The 26,480-nt window shown below is 52.2% G+C and overlaps 8 protein-coding genes across 8 annotated transcripts; 4 read left to right on the top strand and 4 right to left on the bottom strand.

Moving 5' to 3' along the window:
- Positions 1-1,588: 1,588 nt before the first annotated feature.
- Positions 1,589-6,145, bottom strand: B0H65DRAFT_534142 (ankyrin repeat-containing domain protein; the record flags this gene model as incomplete). The annotated part of the gene is made up of 4 exons (XM_062828992.1): positions 6,058-6,145; positions 2,964-5,837; positions 2,368-2,847; positions 1,589-2,142 (listed from the first exon to the last, which is right to left on the bottom strand). Exons 1-4 carry the CDS (start codon positions 6,116-6,118, stop codon positions 1,589-1,591), a joined length of 3,969 nt encoding a protein of 1,322 aa, XP_062677106.1. The 5' UTR covers positions 6,119-6,145.
- Positions 6,146-7,771: 1,626 nt separating this feature from the next.
- On the top strand, positions 7,772-9,132 carry B0H65DRAFT_338174 (uncharacterized protein). The gene has a single exon (XM_062823599.1). The coding sequence runs from the start codon at positions 7,874-7,876 to the stop codon at positions 8,816-8,818; it is 945 nt and encodes a 314-aa protein (XP_062677105.1). The 5' UTR covers positions 7,772-7,873; the 3' UTR covers positions 8,819-9,132.
- A 313-nt stretch (positions 9,133-9,445) lies between these two features.
- Positions 9,446-12,702, top strand: B0H65DRAFT_553266 (uncharacterized protein; the record flags this gene model as incomplete). Its single annotated transcript, XM_062829951.1, has 4 exons — positions 9,446-10,646; positions 10,777-11,282; positions 11,372-11,923; positions 12,070-12,702. The coding sequence occupies 4 exons, from the start codon at positions 9,446-9,448 to the stop codon at positions 12,700-12,702; spliced, it is 2,892 nt and encodes a 963-aa protein (XP_062677104.1).
- A 1,330-nt stretch (positions 12,703-14,032) lies between these two features.
- On the top strand, positions 14,033-18,563 carry B0H65DRAFT_503314 (uncharacterized protein). Its single transcript, XM_062827872.1, has 2 exons — positions 14,033-14,246; positions 14,305-18,563. The coding sequence occupies exon 2, from the start codon at positions 14,366-14,368 to the stop codon at positions 18,218-18,220; it is 3,855 nt and encodes a 1,284-aa protein (XP_062677103.1). The 5' UTR covers positions 14,033-14,246; positions 14,305-14,365; the 3' UTR covers positions 18,221-18,563.
- Position 18,564: 1 nt separating this feature from the next.
- B0H65DRAFT_583243 (uncharacterized protein) lies at positions 18,565-19,911 on the bottom strand (the record flags this gene model as incomplete). Its single annotated transcript, XM_062830873.1, has 1 exon — positions 18,565-19,911. The coding sequence occupies exon 1, from the start codon at positions 19,777-19,779 to the stop codon at positions 18,565-18,567; it is 1,215 nt and encodes a 404-aa protein (XP_062677102.1). The 5' UTR covers positions 19,780-19,911.
- Positions 19,912-20,410: 499 nt separating this feature from the next.
- On the bottom strand, positions 20,411-22,392 carry B0H65DRAFT_503308 (uncharacterized protein). The gene is made up of 2 exons (XM_062827871.1): positions 21,992-22,392; positions 20,411-21,930 (listed from the first exon to the last, which is right to left on the bottom strand). The coding sequence occupies exons 1-2, from the start codon at positions 22,061-22,063 to the stop codon at positions 20,653-20,655; spliced, it is 1,350 nt and encodes a 449-aa protein (XP_062677101.1). The 5' UTR covers positions 22,064-22,392; the 3' UTR covers positions 20,411-20,652.
- Positions 22,393-22,422: 30 nt separating this feature from the next.
- Positions 22,423-23,929, bottom strand: B0H65DRAFT_480420 (uncharacterized protein). Its single transcript, XM_062827574.1, has one exon. It carries the CDS (start codon positions 23,799-23,801, stop codon positions 22,779-22,781), a length of 1,023 nt encoding a protein of 340 aa, XP_062677100.1. The 5' UTR covers positions 23,802-23,929; the 3' UTR covers positions 22,423-22,778.
- A 75-nt stretch (positions 23,930-24,004) lies between these two features.
- Positions 24,005-25,655, top strand: B0H65DRAFT_480418 (uncharacterized protein). Its single transcript, XM_062827573.1, has 5 exons — positions 24,005-24,529; positions 24,715-24,755; positions 24,884-24,933; positions 25,005-25,162; positions 25,239-25,655. The coding sequence occupies exons 1-5, from the start codon at positions 24,471-24,473 to the stop codon at positions 25,402-25,404; spliced, it is 474 nt and encodes a 157-aa protein (XP_062677099.1). The 5' UTR covers positions 24,005-24,470; the 3' UTR covers positions 25,405-25,655.
- The last annotated feature ends 825 nt before the right edge of the window (positions 25,656-26,480 follow it).

The following is a 26,480-nucleotide window of genomic DNA, read 5'->3' as shown; positions in this document are numbered from 1 at the left end:
TTCAGACAACAACATCTTCACAATCACTCACAACGGCCACTCCTGATTTCTAACCAAAACTGCATGATGAGAAGGTCAATTACCTGCTGAAACACTTAGAAGATGATTGAAGAATTTTGTGAGAGGAACTACCACATACAATCCCTGGAACTCAGTATGTTACCGACGAAGGTTCAATGCAATGTCGACTCATCCTCTAGGCTTAGGCGAACCCGCGTCCTTGATCCGTTGCTCCCCTGACGGTAGGTAAGCTCCCAATAAGCAAATGAGGACGAGGCTGCGCGTCCCTGACTGTTGCCATTCTGCTTGTATCTGATATCGACGCCGGCTAGTCCCATCTCTCCGGTTCACTCTCCAAAGTAAGAGCACAAGCAATACGCACGCGGAAGGGTTGAGCATGTCTTCCAAGCCTCCAGCGCAACTCTGGGCTCCACTTGGCCTTCATCACATACCTGAGAGGTCTTTTTGCGGCGATGTGGACTGACGGGGCCAGGGATCGTTCCCTTTGCTAAATAGTCATCGAGGGAGGGTCTTGTTCTCATAACGCAAAACTCATCCAGAACTCAGCGCCAGATTTGATGATGTTGAGTTAAGCTACCGCTGCCCTGTACGACCGACGTCACAATAAGCTTGTTGAGCTTGTTGGTGGTATGCGCCGTCAGAGTAAAGAATAGGTTGGTTGGTGAAGTCAAAGAAGTGGCGGCGGTAAGGGATGAACAAAGGGATGGGAAGTTGCGGCAAGGGAGGCATGGCAGGGATCAAAGGCAAAGAGGCTGCATCGGACACAGAAACGGCTTGGAACACCTTATTCAGACGACACAACCTAGGTTATTTCCGAGACCGAGCAAAGTTCCTGTGAAAACAGCCCGTGGTAAATGAGAGAACAAGCAAGGCGGTGAGAGCAAGAATTTCAGCAAAGGTAGGTAAGGTACGGAATGTATTTGCCATGATTGACACAAGTGAACATAGAAAGACATGTAAGCCAACAAAACAAACCGTTTGTACGCCGTCAAATCGGGAAACACTGCGCGGAACAAGAAGACAAGCCGTGGAAACCTTCAGCGCGGAGCACCCTAACTAGTACTCTTGCCTATATATGTACTCACCGTCATCCGAGTCGGTACTGCTTGACGAATCACTGGAAGAGTCCGACGACCCATCACGCGAATCTTTTGACTCCTCTTTGAACTCAGTGCCCTCGGTGATGAACTCGTGATCTGGTGGGTGAAGGATTTTTGAGTGACGCTGACACTTGAAGCAGAGGTCAAAAGCGTCACTGCAACTTTTGCACCGGTATACGAGTCCTTGTATAACCTGCCGGTAATTAGGTTAGCACAAAGGTATTATAGAACCCAGCTAAGCAGCAAAGAAATGGTACATGTGATAGGGTCTTCCGAGCTTCACGACACAGGAAGGTGACCATGTTGAAGGCTCGGACAATATACGAAAAACAGGTAGATTGGTGACCGGAACTTACCCAGAGACAAAAATGGCACCAAGGTTCTGACGCTTGTGCTTCTGACCTTGGGAACGCTTCTGACCTTGGGAACAAGCGTTTACCACCAATTGTTGTCTTTTCGGCATTTTTCTAGTCTGACACCTTGCTGGTTTCCCGTTCGAGCAGTTGCGTGACTTTGTCGGGTGCGCCGCACAGTTTCGCTATTGCAAGAGGGTCACAACTCTCTCCAGCAATAGGGACACGGATGGATCTGTCAGCATCATGACTGAGGAGCATCTCAATCGTCACGAACTGGTCCACCCCATCCGGCTCAGGGGGTTTAAAATATTGAGACAAGATTTTGGGAGCCAGAGCAGCCGAGCACAATGGTGTCCAGCCATCGACGTCACGGACATTGATCAAATGAGGCGAAAGCTGGAGGACACGCTCAACCACCCTCGCGCAGCCTGCCTGGGCTGCCCAATGTAGCGGCGTTCGACCCGGGTTATCACGTACATCAACGCGACCCCCAGCGTCTAATATCTGTTGGAAGTTGCCCATTCCACCGAATGCCGCATAGTGGATTGGCAGGCAGCCCCACGAGCTTTTGGCATCTACTTCCGCCCCATGGTCGAGAAGGAGCTGGATGAATCTTGCTGGTCTATTCAGAGACGCAGCGTGAATGGGGGAACCAAAGTATCCTCCTTGAACGTTTGGATCGGAGCCGTGTTTGAGGAGCAAACGAACAGCGGCCTCAGCCCGATCATGGTTGAGAATATCATCGCGGGCAAACCCAAACATTACCGCTATCAAAGGTGTCCCGCTGACGCCGTTCAATGTAGAATTGCTGTCGGCACCATGCTCTAGCAGAAGCTCCATCATTCTGATGTCAATAGAATCTGCTGCTAGAATCAAAGGCATGCCGTTACTAGTGAAAGGATTGGGCTTGATGTTTGGATCAGCTCCTTTTCGAAGCAAGTAGTCCGCCTTATCCAGTAAGCCTCTATAAACAACCTGGCAAAGGGGCGTATATCCCATATTGTCTTGGACGTTTATCGTCGCGCCCATATTGACGAGACGTTTGACATGGTTCAAGCTGATGCGGTGCGCAAGATGCAACACCGTCGCTCCGGTAGAATCAACCATGTTTAGGTCGAGCCTGGGAAGGTATGATGAAAGTAAGGCCAGGTGTGTGTCGGTGATCGTAGGGACAAGGAATAGTCCGCAGCCATCGGCATCTTTACGTCTAAGATCTGCTCCATGCTCAGCGAGCAACATAGCTTTTTCTGTATCATTTAATTGGACGGCAAAAAATATGGCTGTCGTGCCACGATTCGAGTTACGCCCAGTCGGTGTGTAATATTCCTCGTCAACCTTGGCGCCGTGTTCCAAAAGAAGAGCCGTAATTTCTGGATCCTACGACAAATTGTAACCATCAATGGCGCCCCAGATTGCTTAACCGGCCTAAGGTTCGGATCCGCTCCCCGCCGCAGAAGCAACCGAGCCACATATGTAAGTCGTTTACCGCCACTGGGTGACATGATCAGAGCATAGTATAAAGGGGTGTCGCCAGCGACAGCTCTTTGGTTGACTTTTGCCCCGTTGTCCAGAAGAACTTGAGCGACGTCAACGTTGCCGTGCGCAGCTGCAAAGTGAAGAGGTGATAATCCTTTATCGTTGACAAGGTTCAAGTCGGCACCGTTTTCAAGGAGGATCCGGCACAGGTCTGCACCGTTCAAGCGCTGCGCCACATGGGAAAGAATAGACAACCCTGAGCAGTCACGGGCATTTGCGTTTGCTCCATTTTGCAGAAACAAACTGAACAAAGCGCTAACAGTGGCGTCACCGCCGCGTGAACAATCTTCGGCATTAAGTAATGATATGAGGATTGGGGACGTGAGAAGGGGATTATTTGGGTCAGCCTCATGTTGGAGGAGCAAGCGGCAGGTCTCGATATGCCCATTTAAAGCTGCGTTTTCAAGAGGCGGTTTTTGGCCGCCCATGTTTGGGTTGGCTCCATGTTGCAGAAGAAGCTGAACACATTTAGTGTTGCCTAGGCTAGAGGGGATTGTGATCGGTGTTGCGGTGAGCGTTGTAGATGAGGTAGAGATACCCGCTGTGGGATCTGCCCCGAGTTCAAGCAATACTTTCACGGCTCGATGCTGTTCAAGCTCACATGCACAACAGAGGGGCGTGCCAGCTATGTCACCAAGAACTAGCTCCTCAGCCTTGTACTCTATGTCAAGCCCAGCAACATTAGCCAGAAACAGTATTGCTTTTTCGTCGCCGTGTCGTGCAGCAATATGGAGCAATCTAGGATCATACCGCGAAGCGTCCCCCGACAACTCAGTCTGTAATGATCGTCTGGTAAGGACCTCCAGAGTCTCCGCATGACGGTTGCGTGTGGCGTGTAGGAAATCCAAGCTGGTTGTTCGTGGTGTCGAGACTTTGAGTTCGGGGGGCGGTACACCAATCTCGAGTAGCTTTTCTGCAAGGGTTGGGTAGCCAAGTTCTGCCGCTATCGTCATAAGGCGCGCTGGCCAAGGTATATGAGCCGGGCTTTTACTTTGAAGAATAATTTTCTCAGTCATGTAAAGGAGAAATTTCTCGTTTCCGGAGATTGTTGCTGATAAAAGACCTTCCAGGAGCGTCGGCTCGCCATAGGTGTTTATGAGCAGAGACCTCACCGTCCGCTCCAAACCTCTCGACGCTGCTTCCACCATTCCTTGTGAAGCATCTTCCGCATCTCGGGGTTCAATCAGGTTGACCAAGCCGAGCCCAGCGAATACCGAGTATATTGTCTTGGGGCGAGATTCACTCCTCACTATCTGATTTGACAGCGCCCAGTACCCGCCTGCCAACTGTGTCATAAGGCGCTCCTGCGGTTTGACAAAAACCTCAAATAAATCCGCCTGCTGGATACTCGAAGCCTGAGCGAAGTGATAAGGCCATTCCTGCAACGCGTAGGAACATAAGTTTGTGCGATCCTGCGCAATAAGCATCCCTGGCCTGCTCCCCTTCTGTATGACGTTTTGGATATCGTTATCATTGTCGAGCTCAAGTAAGAATTGGAGACAAGTGCGTGCAATCTCATGATGCGCGATTCGCGGTATATCGTCCCAGATATGCTGTAACTCACTTGGGGAATGACGTGGGCTGGATTGGTTGGGGACCAAGATCTTCCTAAGCCGCTGATCGATAGTGACCTCGTTGTTTTGAATCTTGATGATACCCGCTAAGAGGTCTTGCATGTAAAAAACGTGTCTCATTGGGTCTTGATCGTCATGAACTGAAGTTGTCCGGCCATGGGCGGGGGCTATCTGGAGCGCTTCTCCCAACTCCCATATCGATATGGGCCGTGTGGTGTAAAGCAGCAGACTCAGGAGTCGTTTGAGCATCGTTTGGTCTGGGACGCGTCGAAACGATGAGTCCAGTAAGAAGGTGAGAGCCATGTCTTCATCTAAACCGGGGATAGTGTGCACCATCGGGCTGAATTCAGCGCCGAGTGAGTATATATCAGGCCATTCAAGGCGACTCCTTGCCTGTTCAAGGACAAGTTGCCTTGTGACGGGGGAAAACCCTTTGACCTTGTCAATCTCTTGTTGGATATACCTGGATTGCAGGCGTAGTCTCGGTCGACACTGAATGAGGCGCTTCCATTCATTTTCGAAAGTGGCATCCAAACTATCAGTTGAAAAGCCCTTTAGTTTAGCGAGTTCCAGGGTGTTGTAAGATGTTGCAGAAAGTTTCTCCAGCATCGTGATTGGCGTGCCGGCTGTCAATACCACTTTCCATTTGAGAACATCCTGAAATTGAAGAAGCCACTGGAGGAAGGCCAGCTGAGATCCCTCTGTGCAGTGGTCGAACTGATCCAATACAAGCGTAATTTGTCGACAACGGGTGAGGAATGGGTAGCCGTCCTCACTGTAGCCAGACCGCAACAGACAATGCAAAAGATGGCGTTCGGTCCAGCCATGCTTGAAGCCAAGGAGAATAGTGCGCAGATCTTGGCTATCGCTGCAAATGCTATATATTTGGGCGCAAATAGTGCATACCAAATTCGTAATGGATTGACGGCGAGCATCCCATTGATCGAACGAGAAATACAGCACTTGGTAATTTTGACCAAGTTGCCGCATTCCTCGAAAGTGGTCAATAGCTGCGAAGTATATCTGCTCCGCTGCCTGTTCGGAACCACATATGCCATGGACATATAATATGGGTGGCCCTTCGGGCCCTAGCCAGGTTTGGAACTCGTCGGTTTGTTGGATGGGTAAATCAGGTTGCGGTTTGGTGCATAATCGAAAGATGGGCGAAGCGAGCGATATGAGGATGCGCTCGCACTCCAAGCGCGCCGGGCTTAGTGTTACATGCTCAACTGTAAAGGATTTGTTAGTGTCTGCCTGCACAATTTTGTCATCTGCCGGCAAAAGAAAAACAGCGGGGATATGAATATGATAATTTTCATAGTCTCAATCATAGTGTAAGAACCGACAGGAGAGCAAATCCCGGTGTCTGTTCAGACGAAATCCCATTGTAGTATAATACAATAGAGAGGGAGCTAGAGAGCGGGGGCGTGAGTAATGAAAATAGTGGGCTCAACGGACAATTCTTAATACAGAATTTCACTTCTTGGACAAGGCCTGGGGAACGGCGCGTTGTTTCTTCCTCAACCGGCATCTCTGGGGGAATCCCGGACAATGCGCTGAAGCTATCAAAGACCTATTGATTGTTTATTAGCATGATGAAGCCTGTAAGCCAGGTCACAAGTTCACCCACCTCATGAATGCCACCTGCAGCCGGGTTTGCAAACACACTGAGCAGTCTACTGCGTAGCGGGACTTTGGATTCGACGAACAAGCCGTTGATCTCAGTAACGGCATCAGCAAGCGCCATCACTGATGATATGGAAAGACAGTCCTTCACTTGTGGGGAACTTTTTAATTCGTAGAAAAAGCGATTCAGCCGATCTTGCATATCGAGATCGTCGAAACTCCGATGAGGGAAGCCATAAAAAACCTGGAAAATATGGAATGAGCAGATATACAACCCTGAGCACTACTGGGAAGGGTGCTATAAATTCATACCAATATGCGACTCATGTCCAGAATGTGATGCCACGAAGAGAGGTCATAAGTTGCCGCAACCAAGGCCTTGAGGTTCATGAGTGTCGTGTCCATTGCGCAGAACAATCTGGGGTTAGGGAAAGGGGCAGCGACTGACATCTTTGACGAAGACCCCGCCAAGGTCATCTGAAACGAACATAATTTTGCGGCCCTGTGAACAACATAAGCAAGTTGCGCACCGAGTTTTGAAACCCTATAACTCACTTTTGAGGCAACATCATGCCGGAAGTTTGAAAGATCACGCAACAGCTTCAATTTGCAGTTACGGATGTAATCTCTACTTTTCAATCCCAAGAGAATGTTCTGCAGCTCATGGTGGTAGAAGAAAAGTCTTGAGCTTGGAGAAAGCCAAGTGAACAAATCCAAAAGCCAACCTCGGACCAGAACCGTATCTTGGTCATTCGTATGGTAAGATTCTAGCTTGAAGCCGGGTACCATGACAACACTAACCCGTAATTGTGAGAAAATTATGGCTTGAAATAAATAACGAGTAGATTGAGAATGAGGGTCACTCACTCAAATGATCGGGGGTCGGTATCAGCCTCCTTTGGGATGGATGATGCAGATTGGTCTCCTTCCCGATAGCAGCGCAGCGAGCCAAAATCGAGTGTGGGATCGAGTGTGGGATCGAGTGTGGGATCGAGTGTGGGATCGAGTGTGGGATCGAGTTGCGTTGGGTCTGTATCCGGACCTTGAGACTTGTTGTCGGCCTGGTCATTGTTACCTGTACTCTTTGTTGACTGCGGCAGAAGCGCATCGGCGTCTGATGATGGCTGTACGGAGGACGGGGAACGGGGCGAGGAAGAAGACGGCGTCGACGCAACTGATCCGGAGCTTTGAATCCTCTCGGCTTGGTGAGCATACCGATACTTTGGGGTGCAGCTGGACGGTGTTGAAGAGGAGAGTGCAAGCCGGATGGAAGCAACAGATTCTCAACCGGTTTTAGTCCCCACAAGAATTGAAGATGGGAGCGATGTTTCCGTTCCAAGAGCGAAAGGACAGAAGGCTGAGGACCTACAATTCCAGAGATTGGCTGGGCGTCGCACTGTGGGCGATGTCAAAAGGGTTGCACTGCGTCTGATCTTCTTCCCAGGGCGGTTGTAGTCGTGCTTTGATTCGCTATGTGACCGAGTGACTAACGGGCCAATGAGCCGAGAGATGGTCGAGTGTGCGTACGTACGAGGTATGGCGCTGGGTACATACGTGATACGCATAGAGATGTTGAATATTTCTGGGTATCCTGTCTCTTCTGCACGTCCCGCCTTTCAATTCTCGAATATCTCAAAGCCCCTCGGGTATCGGTAACAAGATGAACGCGACCTACAGCAGCAATAGCGATAACGAGAGCGAAGATGGGTGGAAGCTGGCCATTGCTCGAAATATGGACCTTGGGAGCCGAAGTGAATACGAGGACGACGAGGACGCCTACGACGTGGCAATCCAGTTAGGAAAGGCTGGTGAAAAGGGCAGCGGATACCACACCAAAAACGATCCCTCTGCGCCGTATCAACGTCAGACGGTGATAGAGCGTCGTGGCATCATGGAGATCCGATGTAGGTCGCTTGCGGTCATACACGGAGGGCTACAACCTGGGTCAGACAAACAGGCCACACTGCTGGTCTACGATGTCAGCCTCGATACAGTGAGGAAGTCACGACGAATCACCTGGGTCCAGATCGAGTTTAAGTTTGCGAGCAGCGAGGGCGGCCGGTCGCCCGAGGTGTTCTCGATAGCACCAGCGGGGCGCGTGGGCCTCTTGCCTTCCAGTCAAGACGAGTCGGTACGGAAGCTGGGCAGCGTGACGGCCGGGGCATCGGAGCTGTTTGGTAACGTCGGGGCAACACTTGAGTGGGAGAAAACAGTCAGCCGAACAAGCAGTGACTCTGCACGGGTGGTGGGCAACACGCTATGTGACGACCTTGGCCGGCAGGTGGGAGCCAGCTGGATCCTTGAGGAGAACAAGGCCATCAAGTCGGGAGTGCCGAGTCTCCTTCGGTGCGCCATGGTCGTCAGCCGGACCAACAACGGGCAGTTCGAGTGCGATGTGACCATCCGGGCCAAGGCTGACTGGAAGACCGAGCTGGGGCGTCTGGTGGCCTTGAAGACGCCGGGCGATGATCCGATTCTGTTTGACCCCGACGCGGCCCCGACCAACCGGCTGAGCAGAGAAAGCTTCTACGATGTCAATAACCTTGCGTCCACTGACGTGAATGACCTCGTGGATATCCGGTATCAGACGTTGTTCAGCCCGTGACAACAGAATGGCTAGACGGGAGACTGTGAATGCAGCGTGGGCCGGTAATCGGAGGAACGGTAAATGAGTCTTGTACAATCATGTCCACTGGATGAAGGGGAAGAGGAGAAGTTGGAGATTCCGATTCTCGTTGCATTGGGGGCGGTACACACTGCAAAATGTTAGGTAGGTTACGAAGAGAAATTCATGGGTGAGAAATGAGTCAACAGAAGACTCGGGTGGGTAACGGCTTTCCAACGATAAACAAACGGCATCAGGAGGGTGAAGGGGGGAAGGATTCGGCCGGGTATTGGATGGATGATAGTTGGCTCCTGTGCAGGGCAGACAGTGGGCTTACTATTTACCAACACTGTATAGAGAAGTACCTACCTCTTGTGGGTAGAATCTTCCCCTCCTGCCTCAGTTACTTCCTCGTCCAACTGCAGCGGCAACAACGAATCCTCCCGGTGTTGTCATGGCGTCCAATGGCAGCCAGGGCATGGTCACCCCTCGCCGCCCACAGAGGCTGAGATGGGCCTCGACTGGAGAGACACGCCTCGCTCTCAGCCTCTTTGTCTCTGTGTTAATCATCTTTGTACATGCTCGTATTCTCCCTTGTACTAGCCTGCCAGATACACCTCAGAAACCATGGAGTCCGACTACCCAGACTCTGAGCCCACCGGTCTGCACCGAGCGCAGACATACAACACCAGCAGCGACGACTCTGGATCTGAGGATGAGCGCGAGCTACTACCTGATCTACTCAAGGGTATTCTCCGCGATATCGATCATGCCACCATTCGTTTCCCGCTTGACGACTTCACCCAGCAACGGTGCGACGAACTCGCCTCCCATGGCACTGGCAAAGGGGCCTCTTCCAATGCCTTGCATCTCCTTGTCTTCGATCTAACCTTGCCCAAAATGGTCACCACCAGTGCTCTCAAGGAGCTTATTACTTTCCTGGTCCAGCATCCAAACAAGCTCATGGAGAGAAAAGACCATCAAGGCTATACGCCGCTTATGCGCGCCATCGAAGCAAAGAAAATGGACGACATGGTCGGCTGGATGTGTGACGCACACCCCAACATCGACGCTGTCCTGGCCATTTGCAAAGACAAACGCGAGAATTGTCTCCATGTAGCCGTCCAGAAACGACACGCTTGCCTCAGTAAACTCATCGAGAAAGCCAGCCCTAAAACCGTCGCCGCCAGAGACTCCAAAGGCAATACCCCTCTTCACTGGGCTGCCGAATACAAAAGGTGTCGAAACGACACTTGGCTCTCTGTGGTAAAACAGCTCGTGGCCAAAGGCGACGACATCGTGAAGAACAGTGTTGAAGGTGACCTAAACAACGCCGGATTGTCGCCATACCTTCGCCACATAGAGTCTCGCATGCACGATGAGGCTCGCAGGGAAATTGACACATCTCAAGATATGGTCCGCACCAAGGACATGCTGGAAGGGAGGCTTCCCTTCAGGCAGCTTTCACGCGAATCAGGGGAAGAGAGTGCTGCTTTTGAGTCATTGTCTGCCTCGCGACCGGCTAATCCTGAAAAGACATCGAGGTATAATCGTTCTACGGCGGCATACCGTGATACGCGGATGGAGTCAAGGTCACCCCTTCACCTGGCACTGCGCGGAGGTTTGCGGTTTATACCACCGGAAGGGCTAGAAGAGAAACAAGCGCGCAAGCTGAAGGCCCAAGATGAAAGATCAGTCAATCACAAGAAATCCAGGGTCGATAAAAAGGTTGCCGAGAGCGTACAACAGTTTCTCAAGTTACATTACTTGCGATCCCGCAGCGAGAACGATTGTAGAGACATACTATATCACTCTGATTTCACCCCAGGTAAGTACATCAAGAACAACCTACATGTTCACAAACAAGAGGCACAAAGTGAGTCCCCAGCGGGACCAGACTACATCAGCCAGAAAAATGGTGAACGTAATGCTTACCACCTTCAATCTGCATCCTACAGGCTTCCAAGATCTGGTTCTGAATCTTGACCTTTCCGGACGGACGGGCATGACCGAGGAAGCATTTAGCAAACTCATCTCACAACTAAAGTTCGAAACGGTCCTGCAATATGTTGCCGTTCCCAAAATTATCATTGAGAACACAAGATCTTCCAACGTCAATCCAACACAGAACGACGAATCTACGGGCAGGCATGATCTATCTCGAGTTTTTGAGAGCCTTCGGTCAAAGAATGTCTGCAAGATACTCAAGGTCGTTGTTGACGACACGCTGACGCCGCCACATAGTGACAAGGTCATCGAAGACTCTCTAAGACCAATGATGGTAGAAGTGTGGGATTGGAAGAGGATTGATCTTTGCTCCGAGGTCATTTACAATGCCGTACCTACAGCTCGAGAGGTTTACCTTTACTCCAGCGGCAACAATGCTGTTCTCCGCAGCTGGAGTGAGGAGGGTGGCCTGAAAAAACTCAAGTCTCTAGAGACTGTTCATCTTCACGTGGAAACTGTACGTGCAGGCGCTTCTTGTCCTCATACTGACCATGTTGCCAGTTCTAGCTTAACCATTACCAGGAATGCTAACGCTGGAATAACCAGGGAATCGAGACCAAAGGGCGCATGAAACTATATCTCGACGAATTCACCGAAAGAATGAAAAAGACTTGCCCAAATGTTACAGTCCACATCGACAGTCCCGCAGTTCGCAGGGCGAGGAAGGCAAATGTCGGTGTAGCAAGAGCTAATGGCAGAATTAGCGAACCAACAACCAAAAACGACTGGATGATATGTATGAAAGAGTTTCGAAGGTTGCTGATGAACGCCGAAAACAACCACAAGACTGAGAGCGGGATGAAAGTTTGGCAAAGTATTGAGACGCCCATCACAGTTGCTCTCATTGACGACGGCGTCGACATAACACAGTTGGAGCTTGATGCTGCCCCCTTAATTAGCGGGCGGACTTTCTGCACAAGAGACGAGGTCAAACATCTCAGTCATCCGCATTACGCTTCAAGTACCGGGCACGGAACTCACATGGCGCAGAGCATACACGCCATCTGCCCGAGAGCCCAGTTCTTTATCCTAAGGCTTGAGGATTACCCATCCGAGGATGGTAGCTCACGGCATATTACTGCTAAAAGCGCAGCTCAAGTACGTTACTGGCTCCTCAATGCCACTTCTTTACCCCGTCACCTAACCACTCACCCGATTCCTCTTTCCCCCGTCAACAAAAAAAAAAGAAAAAAAAAGAAAAAAAACCGAACAAGGAGCAAACATTCGCTAACCACCCTCCCCAGGCCGTCCGCGCAGCCGTCAAACAAAACGTCCACATCATCTCCATGTCCTGGACAGTCGACATCCAAGAAGACGAAGCCGCCGGCCAGGAGCTCGAAAGCGCCATCAAGTCCGCCAGCGACAGAGGCATCCTGATGTTCTGCTCCGCCAGCGACAACGGCGCCAACTTCCGGGACACTTTCCCTGCCAAAGCCACGCAAAGCATCTTCAAGATCGGGGCAGCCAAAGACTCCGGCGCCGTAGACGAGTGGGTCGGCGATCTGAACCGGATCGACTTTACTTTTCCCGGCAACAAGGTCGACCTCGAGGGGAGACAAGTATCCGGCTCGTCGGTCGCCACGGCCCACGCTGCGGGACTCGCTGCGCTTATTCTGTACTGTGTCCAGGTGCGGCTGTTTTTGGCGACGGATAAGGCGGAAAAGGCGCAGGCTAAGGAGGACTTTGAGGCGATGAGGAAACATGCGAAGATGTACAAGACGTTTAATGAGACGATTGGCACGACGGCGGAGAGTAAGCACAAGTTTGTGAAAGTGTGGGAGACGTTTGGGGCGCCGTGTCAGAAGCAGGATAAGCAGCCGGATCGACTGCTGGAGCTGGTTGCTGAGGTGGGGACTAAGCTTTGTATGAAGCTGTGAACCCAGCGGCGCGTTCCTCGTTTTATTATTCACGCTCATGCCACATAGAGTCGCAGGGTGTTTTCGTCTTCCGGGAGACCTCCCCTTTTTCTTAGGGATGAGGATTGGTTCAAGTAAGGTACCCTTCCCTGCTTGCTTTCAGTCCGCGAGCAATGCTCTAGTCGCAGGACAGGAACTTGGCGGGGGGGATATTGGTAAGTGGATTCTGGCCCAGCATCTCATCCCCTTCTACGGTTATGCCAGCTCTTTGTCTCGTACAAGTTTCGCGAGGGCCATGTAGTGAGCAAATTTCTCATTACAGTCAACCTCTATGAGGGAGAGCAAGCTTGTCAAAGTCTGGGATGGGCTTGGGAGGCCTTGGGAGGCTGTTATTCGTGGTCGCTGATCTGGAAGCCATGCAAAACCTGGTTGGGCATACAAACCAAAGCCCAACTGGGTGGTTCTTGCGGCAACGACATAGTTATCCGCCTTTACACAGGGGCAGTTGAACGGTTCGACTTGTGCCAGGCCGGCCGGAGGAAAAATTTCGCCGTGTCTCTCTAGGCGTTTTTTTTGTCAACTTCTTCCGCGGATGCCTTTCTTTGGTGGACACTGGATATCAACGTCAGACACATACCCTCTGTCAGCCAAGTCCTCTTTCCCCCCATAACATATATTCTCTCAACGCGCCTTCCTATCCAGATGTAGTGAAAATGGAGGCAGGACCGACCAATTCGATTCAAAACCAAAAAAATACAAGATGATACCTTCTGTTAAAATAGTCCTCTTTCCTCATTTGACGAACATCCTCAACGTGCCTTCCTCATTAGCGAAAAAGGAGGCGGCACCTACCCCAAGCAAAAAAAAAACAGACATACAACACCAGGTTATTCGCCGGTCGTCACCGATCCGACTACTAGTCTGGCGGTCACCGGCTTATCTAGGGGAGAGCGGACGGGATCCCGAGTTTTTGCCCTGGTGCCTATGGTCGTATGTGTTTTGTTGCTGCTTGTTGCTGGATGTGGGAGGAGGGAGTGGGGAGGTTGGTTATATACCTGATGTATTGCCAGATTAAAAGAACCAAAACAAAACACAACTTTCGAATAGCCTCTTTTCAATCATCACTTGGGTTCTTTGAGGGCATACTGCGTGCCAGATTCCCTCATTCATTGGTTCCGGCCTCCTCGGCTGTACGATGACAGAAATGTCTGCAGGCGGACATGCTGATGCATAGAATGGGTAATGTTAGCCCCTCGCCAAACTTTAACTGCATGATTAGATAAAATGGAGAATCACAAATGCAAATTGCATCCAGAAGTGTTGATGTACAAAATAGAGGACACCCAGATGATGTGGATATTATCGGCTGCATGTTTACCTGCATCCTCCTCCAGTTGTTGCCGAGCCACTGTTCTCGAGACGTCCTGAACACTCGAAACCAGAACACCAATCTTGGTTCTCTACGACAAACCCCATATTGGGAATGACTATTTCGATCCTTATCTTGGCCACGAACATCATCCGTTTGCTTCGAACCCTTAGCGTAAAACATCGTTCTTGGATCTGTAAGTGCCCGCAGCCTTCGGATAGTCACAAACACCAGACAAGAAACTGACCAACAAGAAACCGAGCACGCACCACCAAGATATCACATAGCGTGCTTCTCCTCGCGTTTGCGCCAACTATGACCTCTCTCCCAGCTTCCAAAAGCGGTAGCGTTAGTGGTGCCAACGGCGATAAACGTTTCCAAGTCAACAACAACAACAATGACCATGGCTTGCAACCACCGCGTGGTCTGGGTCTATCCGAACCGCCCATCTCACCGGCTGTGACAACTGGGACAGCCTCGTCTGGAAACTTTACCGACATCCATATGCGGCAGCTTATCAGACCGAAAAAGTTCCGAACACTCTCGAACGCCTCGAGCATCCTCAGCGACATCTTTAACCATCCCGATGCCAATGAGGACGAGCTAAAGAACAAGATTAAAGAGGCAAATGACCGCGATCGTGAAGCCCTTTACAACATGAATGAGTCTCTCCGGAGCACGCCGCCCCCTCCTCCCGAGCCCATGCCCACCCCTGACGAGGATAAGAAGCATCGCAGTGGGTTGTGGGGATTCTTCAAGAGAAAGTCCTTCAAATCAGCAAAGAAAAGGGTCAAGTCGGCTCCGCCCAAGATCGTGGTTCCGGAGCCTCCGGGCGTAGGGAGAGCCACCACAACCACACATACCACGGAGGACGGCCATCGTCAAACTGTGATATCCATTCCCGCCCAGCGCACGTTCAACTTGGGACCAGTCCCTAGGTCGCCTGGCTTTGGCCTGTCACCCAAATCACCCATCACTGGAACCCCCATCAGACCGCCGAGGCCCAGCATCGGTCTAGAGACTCTGGTAGAGCAGCAGGAGTCAAACGAGCGACACGTCCAGGTCCCGGCCAGCGCACCTGTGATACCTCCGATTAACGACGGGCTGGGCATCTCACCTCTACTTCCCAAGGAGGACTTTTCCCGTCTCCACAGGGTTTCCGGATCCGTAGTCCCGCCGGCCGAGTCACCGCCAGAACTTCCTCAGGCCCAGGAAGCTTCGGTTGGTGTTGATGGTGAGCTTGGTAGTTCAAACTCGTCGAAAGTGACATCCTGTCAAGACCATACCCTACCCGAGTTCGTCTCGCCGGCCAGTCCTCTCCATCTAAGCGTCTGCCTGTCGACGGCGCAGTCCAGCCTCGATCGCCGGTCTAAGATGAGCTCTGGATTGAAACTCCCTGATCACACAGACCATACCGAACGACCCCTGGATGGAGAAGTTGAGGAAGTCTCTGAGCCATCGTCGTCGAATGCCTCTCATCACGCGAGAGACCATGCTAGATCAGTGGATGTAAGCTCCTTGTCGTCGGTGGCTTCTTCTGACAAACTACGTTTCACCTCGGTGATGACCGTAGCTGATCTCAAGCCTTTGTCGTGCAAGAGCAGCAGCAATTTTGGACCGTCGCAACCAGAGGGGCGAAAGCGACAGAATGACGAGCCTGGACTGACGAACAGTGTTAGCTCATCCGAGCCTCTGTCCGGAGTCCCATCGACAGAATCTTTTGTCGACTCGTCAACCCCACAGGCGACTCCTCTGTCAGCTCCTTCCAACAATCTAAGAAGGACCAACGGAATCATCTGTCCGCCCTTGCGACTCTCCTCCGACAGTGTCCCACGCTCCGGCTCTCACATCGATCTCCTGCAGCTCCGTCACTCTAAGGAAAAAGAGCTCGACACACTGCGCGCCCGGCTTCGCCAGCTGGAGAACAGAAACAGTTGGCTGCTGACGGCCGTGACGAAGCATCTTCCTGACGGGTACTACGCCTATCAAGACGACAAATATGATGATGATATGGAAGAGAGAGGTCGCCCACACTCGCGAAGCACCGTCTCCAGCAGCCCAATTCTGTCCGGTTTCCGAATGCCGATTGACGGCAATGACGATGACGACGGCATACTAACCCCGCGAGGAACGCATTTCAACCTTACGGACCTTACAGACAACGACCCAAGCAGCGAGCGCTGGTCGCTCACCTCTCAACACACCTTCGGCAGCACCACCATCGACGACAGCGTCGCCGGCACCGGCTTCAGCAGCAGTAACCTGACGATAGGTTCCCGGCTGACACCGCCCGCGCAGCACACGCAACATGCTCGCTACAACCCAAGTCCTGTTACCACCCACAATTCCAGCAGCAGCGGCAGTGGTAACAGAAGCAGCGCCTCCTTGTCAGCGCGACCGACGACGACGACACCAATCCCGATCCCGATACCGCATTCGAAGCCGACACTCGTCACTCGCTCCTACAATATTCCTGTGTTTTGGAGTGGTAGTGTCGGTAGCAGCCGCGGGCAGCCATTCGGGTCGATGACGACGACGACAGCAACAGCAGCAACAGCAGCAACGAGTCACGACGTCGCAAACACCTCCAATAGAACTCTACCGATCCAAACACGTCCTGTCCTCCCCGCCGGTCGCGAACGAAGTCTACCCCGCGATCCCCGACTGGCATCGTTTTCTTCCCGATCCCGAAGTACCTCCCGAGCCCCCGCCCAGACTCTCCCTCCCTCCCTAACTTACAACGGCCTTCTCCCCGACACGGCAGCGCAAAGAAGAGAAGAGAGGGAATACAGGAAGAAACAAGAAGAAATCATGCGGCGGCTCGCCGATACCCCCCGCGGAGTTCAGCAGTCCAACACTCTACACCCTAACTCTTCCTCGGCATCTGTAGGCTCGGTACGACAACTTCAGGGGGAACAGTCAGTTGCCGCCTCCGCTTCAACGTCGGCGAGGTCAACAGCATTGTATAACGGGTATTCATCATCTGGTTACGAAAGTGACCAGGGATACGGAGGAAACAATAATGGAAACAATGGATACCACGACGGCCGCAATCCGTTGACGAGGCTACGGCACCTGAGGGAGAATGTGGGAAGGGCTATTAGTGGAATTGGAATTGGGGTGGCGGTTACTAGTGATGAGGATGGGTATGTTTATGATGGGTATGATGGTGATACTTACCAGTATCACGAACAGAGTGATGCCGGTTATGATAGTTATGGACACCATGACTATGGTGGTTATAGCAGCTACGATGGCGATGGCGATGGCTATGGGACGGCTTCTGCTGGTCATGGGCTAGGACGGGAGCAAGAAAAAGGGGAGGATCACGAAGGCCGGCAAGAAGGGGAAGAACAACAAAAGGGACGAGACGCAGCAGAAGGAGAAGGAGAATACACCCTCTCAACCTTTTCCCACCTCTCCAGGCACCCGAACCGCGACCGATACCAACGCAACGACTCCCCGCCGCCGTTCTCATTGCCTTCGTGGCCATCACTGCCATCACTCCCATCGTTGCCCTCTTTGGCTGGTCCGAGTCACTCCAGCTTAGAAACAGAAGAATGGTTCCCTTCCCTCTATCGATCTCATACGCAACAAACACAACAGACAGAGAACGACAGTCATGATACTCCTCCCAACCATCATCAATCAACGGCTAACAACAACAACAACAACAACAACAACAACAACAACAACAACAACAACAACAACAACAACAACAACAACAACAACAACAACAACAACAACAACAACAACAACAACAACAACAACAACAACAACAACAACAACAACAACAACAACAACAACCCAACAAGTAACAAGACGAACAAACGAACCCTCAGGAGGAAAACGACAATTGCCGCAATGAACGGTAACCGATCCAGCACAAGTACCAACAGAAACGGAAGCGAATGGGATACCCTCGAGCCGTTGATGCGCGAGCTAATCGGTAACGGAGCCAACGGAGCCAACGGAGCCAACGGAGCCAACGGAGCCAGCGAAACCGGTAGTGGTGCAAGTGGTATCGACGACCAGCAAAGCATCAGTCGTAACGGGCATGGGGAGGAGAATACGCCGCCACTGGTGGACAAAGTATTTGGATTAGGTCCGATGGACGAGAAGGATTTGGAAGAGGAGGCATTGGAGGGTTCGGTTAATCTTTTGCAGTGATTACATATGTGGAGGATATGGCGGATAGATAGATGTGTATTCGTGAAGGGAAGGATGTGGCTTCGATACAAATAGTCGTGGATGGGCATTTATGATGTTGCGAACTTGGGTAGGTAAATACACTGATGAGTGATGGGGCATAACGAAGCGATGGGCACATACAAAGGAGAAGGAGTAATGACGATAGATACATACCCGATGCTATAGATCTAATTGTTTTCATAAGCTCAGATCAAAGCATGAATAAAAAAAGCAACGGACTTCTTCACAACGACCCCCTCACCCTCTCCTCTCTCAACCACCTCCCACTTCCCATCCCCTCAGCTATTCCCTCCACCTCCCCCTCAAGGAAAAACCTCCTCCCCCTTCCAATCCCAAATCCGCCCCCTCTGCTGCTCCCCCAAAGCCTCAATAACCCCCGCCATATGCCCCGCCGCCTCCTCCGGCTCCCAAATCTTATCATTCCGCACGCTCTCCCAAAACCCCTTACTTAAATCCGTCCTGACCGTTCCCGGGTGATACCCGATACACATTGCCTTTTTTCCACTTCTACTCTGCAACTGGTGATCGAAAGATTTGGTCAAGCTGTTGACAGCCGCTTTGGAGGACCGGTAAGAATACCATCCGCCGGATTTGTTGTCTGACACGGACCCGACGCGCGCGGACATGTTGATCCATGTTGCGTGCGGCGGTAGCAGCAGCATTCGTTCCAGTGGGTGGTGGTGGTGGCCTTCCAGCTCTTCTTCGTTGATCCCCGAACTAGTTCTAGAGCCAAGGCCAACGGGATGCCAACTTAAACTTAAATCCATCTCCGTCCCCCGTCTCGGCAGGAAGCCACCGAAATGCTTCATCAGCATCAACGGGCCCAGACAATTCACTCTGTACGTATCCAGGGCTAAGTCGTAATCAACCTGCTGCGGCGATTTTTCCGGGTGCAAGATCCCCGGTAAGGCAAATGCCAGGTGCAGGTGATGGGTCTCAGGCGGGAAAAGGGAGGAGGCCTGTTGGGCGCAGGAGAGGATGGAGTCCTCGTGGCAGACGTCGAGGGGGAGCAGATGCAAGCGGGAGGAGGCGGAGGGAAGACGGGGGTCTTCTTTTGGGGTGGATTTAGGGGGGTCGGAGAGGGAGGATCGTGTTGATCTGGATGCAGCTGACGAAGAGGCAGAATGACCGGAAAATTGGTCAGGAGAAGAGTCTGGTGTCGCAGAAGTCGACGACTCCCCTGAGTCGGCAGAAGTACTGCTGAATTCTGACGGGGAGGGGTAAGGGTAGGTATCGCTTGACGAAGAATCGCTGAATTTGCTGGAGGCTGCTACGCCCGGGCCTGTAGCGGAAGCGGCGGAAGCCCGGTCGGAAGCTGAGGAAGAGGAATCGGTGAGCGGGGAAGATTGTTGGCCATAAGGGAACAAATCCTTGAGCAAGGCGGCTTTGGTCTCTTCCGGGTCGCGGGTGCGGGTGGTGGCGAGGATCGGGAGAGTGGTGGTTCGGAGGAGGTGTCGGGTTAAGGCGTGGCCGATGCCTCGGGAGGAAGGGCAGAGGAGGATCCAGGGTTTGGACATTTTGGGTGTTGAAAAGGGGGTACGTTGGGGTTGTGGTGGTGTCGTGTTTCTAAATGGTGATTGTGGATGAGGTTATGCTGCTCTTGGAGGAAGTTGTTTCTTTTGAGAACCTAATCTTTCAGAATATCGTTGTGAGATTGTATAGAAGAGAAAGTCAACCGTGAAGCTGGTTGAGGAGTGGAAATATTGAGTTGATGAGGGGAGGACAGTGTTGATATTGAGAACGGTCCCGACGGTCTCTCGCGGACTGACAACTACGAAGTAATGTCATCATCAACGGAGTCCTCGCCCATCCTCCAAGACACTCCAATCGCACTCGATATCAAAGACATATGGCCATTTGTTGACATTGTTGTTAGTGTATCGCCGTGTGTAAGTCATAAAGTCACTGATCGACGTCACCAACACGGATGCGGCTCATGCCGTCCCCAGGGTTCCCAGGGATCTGGCATCCATTGGAGGACCATGTGCGATTCAGGGGTGCCAAGACAAAACAGAGATCTGAGAGTAGGATCTGGAAGGTTGGAGAGTTCGGGTGGGGTTATGGGTAGAAACTATGAGAGGGAACAGATGGAACAAAGAAGTGATATGGGTTGGGGAGACTAGAAACGGGATATGGCTATGAAAAAGTGTTAGCACTGGAACTGCAAGATCTAAGGATGAAGTAAGGTGTATTAACTGTATCAATCGTGATCCGTCATCAAAGTTCTATCCTCCGCCAAGAAGTAGACTAGCCCAGCCAGACTCGCGCTTCCTTGCCCTCAAAGCTGTGACAGCCCTCGCGTAGACCGCAATATTAATCGTACATGGGCGTTTCTAACCCTCTGTCCGTTATCTTTGTTCCTTTCTTCTCTCGTTCCAACCCTTCAGCTGTCATAGGGCAACATCCTGGAACGACGCTCCATCAGGTGATTTTCCTCCCTTGGGGTTAAGACTGTCGTCCTTGTTGTCGTCCTCGTCCTCGTCCTCTTTGCTCTCCTCGGCGTCTTCCACCGTAGAAGCAGGTCGTACTGCCAGACCCTGTTCCTCCTTTTCATGGGCAAGCACCTTTTGCTCGTCGTCTTGTTTGACCTTGTCTTCTGGTTCAGACGCTACGTCACTCTCGTCGCCTCCTTTCTCGGACCCAGTATCATCTTCCTGCTGCACTTCTGTTGTTGTCGCCTCCACACTAGGCTCAAGTGCCACCGGCTGTAAATCCTCCTCTTGCTTCTGCTCCGGCACCGGCACCGGCACCGGCACCGGCTCTGGCTCTGGCTCGGCAGGCGGTGGTGGTGTAGGCTTGTTCACATCAGGACTGCGTACCCCATTCGTAGGCGGTGGGCTCGTCTGTTGCTGCTGCGGCACTGGCGGCGATGGCTGCGGCGGCAACTCCTTCTGTGAAAACGCAGCAGACACACTCCTATTGTGCTGCATCGGTGGGCTTCCTCCCATATCCGCCGCCGACGGTCCCATTCCAACCCGTACAGCATCCAGGTAGAACTTGGTGACACCCAGGATCCTGCCGTTCCTCTCACAAGCCTCCACCCACTCGGGCCTGACCACGGGAATGTTGAGCTCGTTCGCCTTCTCCCATTGCACGCCCCGGCCCTCGGTGGTGACAAAGTGTGTCGTATCGATTCTAACGGTGTCGACAAGCTTGGCGCCAATCCGGTCCACGGAGCGCGCCAGAGACTCCCTGACCGCGGGAGGAAGGATGCCCGTGGTGATGGTGATGCCGCTGAGGTCGGTCATCTTGTGTGTGCGGACCACGACCTTCTCGCTAGCCAGGGTGCCGGCCGTTGTGCGCAGCACCAGGTGGAACGTGTACTCGGTGTCGACGGCTAAACCAGAAATCTTGGTCGAGTGCATGGCGGTTGGTTTGGGGATGTTGCCGGCCTTTTGGCCGTTGCGGTAGAGGGCCAGGCTGATCAGGTCGGCGGTCGCGAGATCGATAGGGTCCCACTCGAGGACCACGCTGGTCTGGGTGGCATTGCGACAGCGGAGGTTGGGGGCCTTGGGTTCGGCGGCACCGAGGGCGTTGAAGATCTTGTCTTGGAGGGCGCGGAAGGCGCGTTCGGCTTCGTCTTCTGAGGCAACGTTGCGGGCGACGGTGACGTCGACAATGGAGCCCGAGGAGATGTCGGGTGGGAGAAGAATAGACGGGAATTCGATCTGGGGGATGATGTGATTAGCAGCAGTTCCTTGACTTGATCACTACTGCATTCAAACATACTAGTCGCTTGTCAGGAGTCAGGAGAACGGTGACGCCGGCGTCGACCTTGCCGACGGTCAGGGAGACGAGCATGATGGTTCGCGATGGGGATGTGGACGGATTGTTGGTAGGTTGTCGAGCTTCGGGAGATATGCAGCTATAGCTTCGACCCTGGATTTCAAGTGCCGTGTCCTCTTTGGAAAGCTGCAGATAAGCTGCCCTGTTGGTAGAAATGTGCAGACAGCAGCTAGCGCAGGACGATTCTCGAGTGGTGACCTGGTTGGTTGTCTTTGTGATACTCGGGCAAGGAGCAAGCAATCAAGCTGTCGCCAAATCTCACGGACACTTCATGGCCTAAACTGGACCTCAATTGGAGCTGCCCTAACTGCCAGCGACCGTCCAGTGGTTGACCTCCCCCGGAGCAGCTCCCTTGAGGCAGGGGCATCGCTCACCGAGAAATGTGGGGGCTTTGGCCGGAAACGCACACCTTGAGAGCCTCTGCTTGGCGCCAAGACTTTGATGCTTCCCCTGGGTGGCTCCACTTTAAAAGGTACGTACCTTTTCGACTTCTGGTGGTGTTTGAAACTCGGGTTTGAGAGTTGTTGTGAGAGGCTGCTTGCTTGAGTAAGGGTATCTTACTTGTACTGATTACTCCCGGTGTGCTGTACAGGCCTTTAACGGTACTGTTACTCTATATGCCGTGGGAGTAGACAGCTGGCTACATAGAGGTCCCTCTAAGGAGTCAACGCTCAACTCGCGTTTGCTCCCATGAGTCTACCAAGAGCCGCCTTCATCCTGTCCCAAAGTCCTAGTTCGATCCTGGATTTTGATGACGAGTTCGGAACCGTTCGGCAAGCTGTTGTACACGGGATCGGGACTCATCGCCTTGAATGATTCCATCCTCTGCGCTTGGCTTCGGAATCCGGTTGCCAGCACGAATGTCGGTTGGTGTCTCTCTGGTGTTTCTATAACCGCCAGCACTCGGCTGCCCTGATCCACGCTGTTGCGATTGGTTGCTGTATCCTCTGTTTTGAGGTGATCCACTGGATCCTCTGTTTGGAGGTGACTGCTCGCCAACACGAGCCCGCCTACACTGAGCCTGTATCGGCCATTGTGGTGTTTGGAGCTGTTTGATGATATGCTTCTTCATCAGTTTGTCAAGCATGTCATGGATCTCCTGGTCGCTCATCTGGAGGAACTCCTTGCCGTGTGAGATGCGAACGTGAATGGTGCCGTGAAGCACCGATGTGTCGTCGAATCCCGGCAATCGATCCCCCCAATGGCCGTATCCGTTCGCCTTGAGAGCCTTGAGAACGGCCTCCCTCAACCTTTTCACGCACACAGTCTTCACTACGGGACGAAGGTCGGCGTCACCGTTGTAGACGAACAACCATAATGGTCGGTGCTTCTTAGAGGTGTAATGGTGGAGAAACATATCCGTCAAAGGATGTTCTCCTAAACCAAAGTATTTCATGACCGACTGTCTTGTATAGCAATGTCTCGTGCTCGTCGAGACCATGAACGGAGCATTGGCAGGATCCTGCCCTTTGACTGCCCTGACGTCGTAATAAGTTCCGATGTTAAGCGCGTCGGACAGAGCCTTGACTCTTTTCGACAGTACCGGCTCGCTATAGGGACTCCAATTCATCTGAGTGTAGCCGTATCCTTGCGCCGCATCTTCCGGAATGTTGGCCCTCATGCCTTTGCCTCGCCGTTGATCACAGCCTCTGAGTACCAGAGGTCGTAGGGGTCGCCATCTAGTCTTGATAGTCGACGCCAAGTCAACAAGGCCAGCTGACCTGGCACACTTCAGGAAAGAAGGCAAGGACATGGAAGATGACCAGTCGGCTGTGCTCAACTAGTGACGTGAAAGTTGTTGCTGACGGGTGAAATATCGAACATGTTGATGGTGGTGGAAGACGCCGGCATGAGTGAGAATCAGACGTGCGGTTGCCGTTGTCGTAAAGTATTTTACCAGCATTCACCATACCGTACCGAACAATTCAAGCGAATTTGGTCCAGATCAGCCACCCACATTCACGGGGTTTGAAAACGCCAAGCCGCGCCTCGGCGGCCGCCATGACTTTTTGCCTGCGCTATGGACAATATGATTCGTCAGGACGAGGTCCGAGCCACCCCTTTTCGCCCATTTTGCCCTACCAAAAGCCCACCTTCCATGAAATGCCCCTCGCTCTTTGAGTTTCCATCCAGTTGTGGCCTCCCACTCTCCCAGTCCGTATCAAAGATTCTCCACCACCAACAATACCAAAACGCCTTCCATTCAGTACGAACCAGAACAGGGCCCAGGCGTGTGAAAAAGGTAACCAGAAGCCGCCGTTGCTCCAGTGCTCCAGCAGTTCTTGACCCCAACCAAGTCCGTCATCCACTCCACGCAGCCGTTGCTGGATTTTTGCCTTCCCTTCTCGCATCAACACCCAATTTACACACCGCAACCACACCGGACAGCCGACACCCGTAGTCGTCGACAACAACAGCCAACATGCCTAAGAACAAGGGAAAGGGTGGTAAGAACAGGAGAAGGGGAAAGAACGAGAACGAGTAAGGATTTTCCCCAGATTTTTTGTCTGGTGTTGCCCGCCCGCCGACGACGACCGAGATCCATCGCGCCGCCCCGCATCGCCGCCGCTACCAAGCATCATGGGGATGCGCGCGCACTAGCTCGTCGTCGACGGAGTCGCATACCATAGTCTTTGCTTCTTCATATGGCTAACCATCTCGAACAGCAATGAGAAGCGCGAGTTGACCTTCAAGGAGGAGGGTCAAGGTACGTGAACACGCCGGTGTGGCGAGCGAGCGAAACGCACACACAGCAAAACCTGCGACGTCGACGCTCGTCCATGCCTCCCGACAACAGCAAACGAACAACAAGCTCACACATGTCTTCCTCTACAGAGTACGCTCAGGTCATCAAGATGCTGGGTAACGGCAGACTCGAGGCTATGGTATGTCCTTTCCGCCCCTCGCCAAACTACCAACAAGCAAACAAATATTCTGACTTTTTCCCCGCTTTCAGTGCTTCGACGGTGTCAAGCGCCTCGGTCTCATCCGTGGCAAGCTTCGCAAGAAGATCTGGATCAACAACGGTGACATCATTCTTGTCTCCCTCCGTGAGTACCAGGACGAGAAGGGTGATGTTATCCTCAAGTACTCTGCAGACGAGGCCCGTTCTCTGTACGTTTTTCTTCTCCCCCCTCCCCCTCCTCCCTGTCAGCAACAGCTTACTAACCATTTGTTCCCCCATCAACAGGAAGGCCTACGGCGAGCTCCCCGACACCGCCAAGATCAACGAGACCGATACCTTCGGCCCCAACGAGGACGGCGACTGCGGCTTCGAGTTCGACGAGGACCGTGACTCCGAGGACGAGGAGGGCGCCGAGGCCGGCGGCAAGACTGTTGATATCGATGACATCTAAACGTGTCGTCGCCTTTTCAACACCATATCGTCGCCTCATCCTTCTCGGCACTTAAAGAAGAACGAGGCAACAAACCCCAAAAGTTACCGAAACATGCGAAATAACGCCACCCTTTCCCAACTTCCCTTTCTTCCTCCCCCTTTCCACCTTCCTTTCGTCAAAGTCAGTCATCCCAAGGATCCGGTCAGGAAGCAAGGGGTCGTCCAGGAAAGTCCAAAAAGCTGTCTTCTCTCTCAAACCACTCTGGCCTCTGTTCTGTTTCTCGGTCGGCCGTACGCAAGCCAACCCAGCCCACAACAACAACAAAACAACCAGTTTTGGTTCCCCGACAGTTAGGTGTGCCTGTTATTTCTTTGTTTTTCGGCAACAAGACAAGACAAGACAAATTTACAAACAAATCAGAAGGAGCAGAGAGACCGGATCCAGGTACAATGGTGGGAGGGACGTCATTTACCTGGATCTGGTCGGAGTCAAGGGTCCTATGAAGAGGACGACGGAAGGAAGAGGAGCGAAAAAAAGGGGGACATAGAGAGCATCCATTCGCAGCGAAAAGGGTACGTACTATGGGATATTAAAAGGGGTTAGGCTGTTTTTTGATAGGATGGCTTTATCATCGTCTTTTTATGTTCTTTTAGGGGCTCTCATGTCTGGTTTCTTTTACTTTTCTCGAGCTAGGCAATGGATTTTTGGTATGAACACTCTGATGACCCTGCCGTGTTCTGTTGTGATATCATGAGTGAAGAGTAGATATGCACGAATCCTACGTAGAACTGACTATAACTGCTCACCTTCTCTCTACACCAAACAAAACTTCGCGCCGTGCTTCAGCATACACGAAACAAGTGCACCTACTTGACCATGAGTAGGTTGTAAAAGTTAACATCTAATAGAATTCTTGTGAACACCAGTAGTGAAGCGAATATTTCCAAATACGGTGAAGCTATATATGCAACGATACTGTATCCCTTCCAACCCTGTCTCACCTTTCATCATCCCCATACTCTTTCTCACGCCATTCCCAGGCCTCGTTCCTCCTGTTTTCTCCTTGTCTCGTTTTGATCGTTCCATGATCATTT

This window comes from Neurospora tetraspora, assembly GCF_033439725.1.
Source record: "Neurospora tetraspora strain CBS 560.94 chromosome Unknown B0H65scaffold_9, whole genome shotgun sequence".
NCBI classification, from domain to species: domain Eukaryota; kingdom Fungi; phylum Ascomycota; class Sordariomycetes; order Sordariales; family Sordariaceae; genus Neurospora; species Neurospora tetraspora.
The sequence above is the reverse complement of the archived record's forward strand: the minus strand, read 5'-3'. Positions and strand labels throughout refer to the sequence as shown.

What these genes read in the sequence shown, in the direction of transcription:
- B0H65DRAFT_338174 (XM_062823599.1), top strand. Translation starts at nt 7,874, where the DNA reads ATGAACGCGACCTACAGCAGCAATAGCGATAACGAGAGCGAAGATGGG.
- B0H65DRAFT_503314 (XM_062827872.1), top strand. Translation starts at nt 14,366, where the DNA reads ATGACCTCTCTCCCAGCTTCCAAAAGCGGTAGCGTTAGTGGTGCCAAC.
- B0H65DRAFT_503308 (XM_062827871.1), bottom strand. Translation starts at nt 22,063, where the DNA reads ATGCTCGTCTCCCTGACCGTCGGCAAGGTCGACGCCGGCGTCACCGTT. An exon ending in TGACTCCTGACAAGCGACTA is followed by an intron (nt 21,931 to 21,991) that starts GTATGTTTGAAT and finishes ATCATCCCCCAG; the next exon opens with ATCGAATTCCCGTCTATTCT.
- B0H65DRAFT_480420 (XM_062827574.1), bottom strand. Translation starts at nt 23,801, where the DNA reads ATGTCCTTGCCTTCTTTCCTGAAGTGTGCCAGGTCAGCTGGCCTTGTT.
- B0H65DRAFT_480418 (XM_062827573.1), top strand. Translation starts at nt 24,471, where the DNA reads ATGCCTAAGAACAAGGGAAAGGGTGGTAAGAACAGGAGAAGGGGAAAG. An exon ending in AGGGGAAAGAACGAGAACGA is followed by an intron (nt 24,530 to 24,714) that starts GTAAGGATTTTC and finishes CATCTCGAACAG; the next exon opens with CAATGAGAAGCGCGAGTTGA. An exon ending in GCAGACGAGGCCCGTTCTCT is followed by an intron (nt 25,163 to 25,238) that starts GTACGTTTTTCT and finishes CCCCATCAACAG; the next exon opens with GAAGGCCTACGGCGAGCTCC.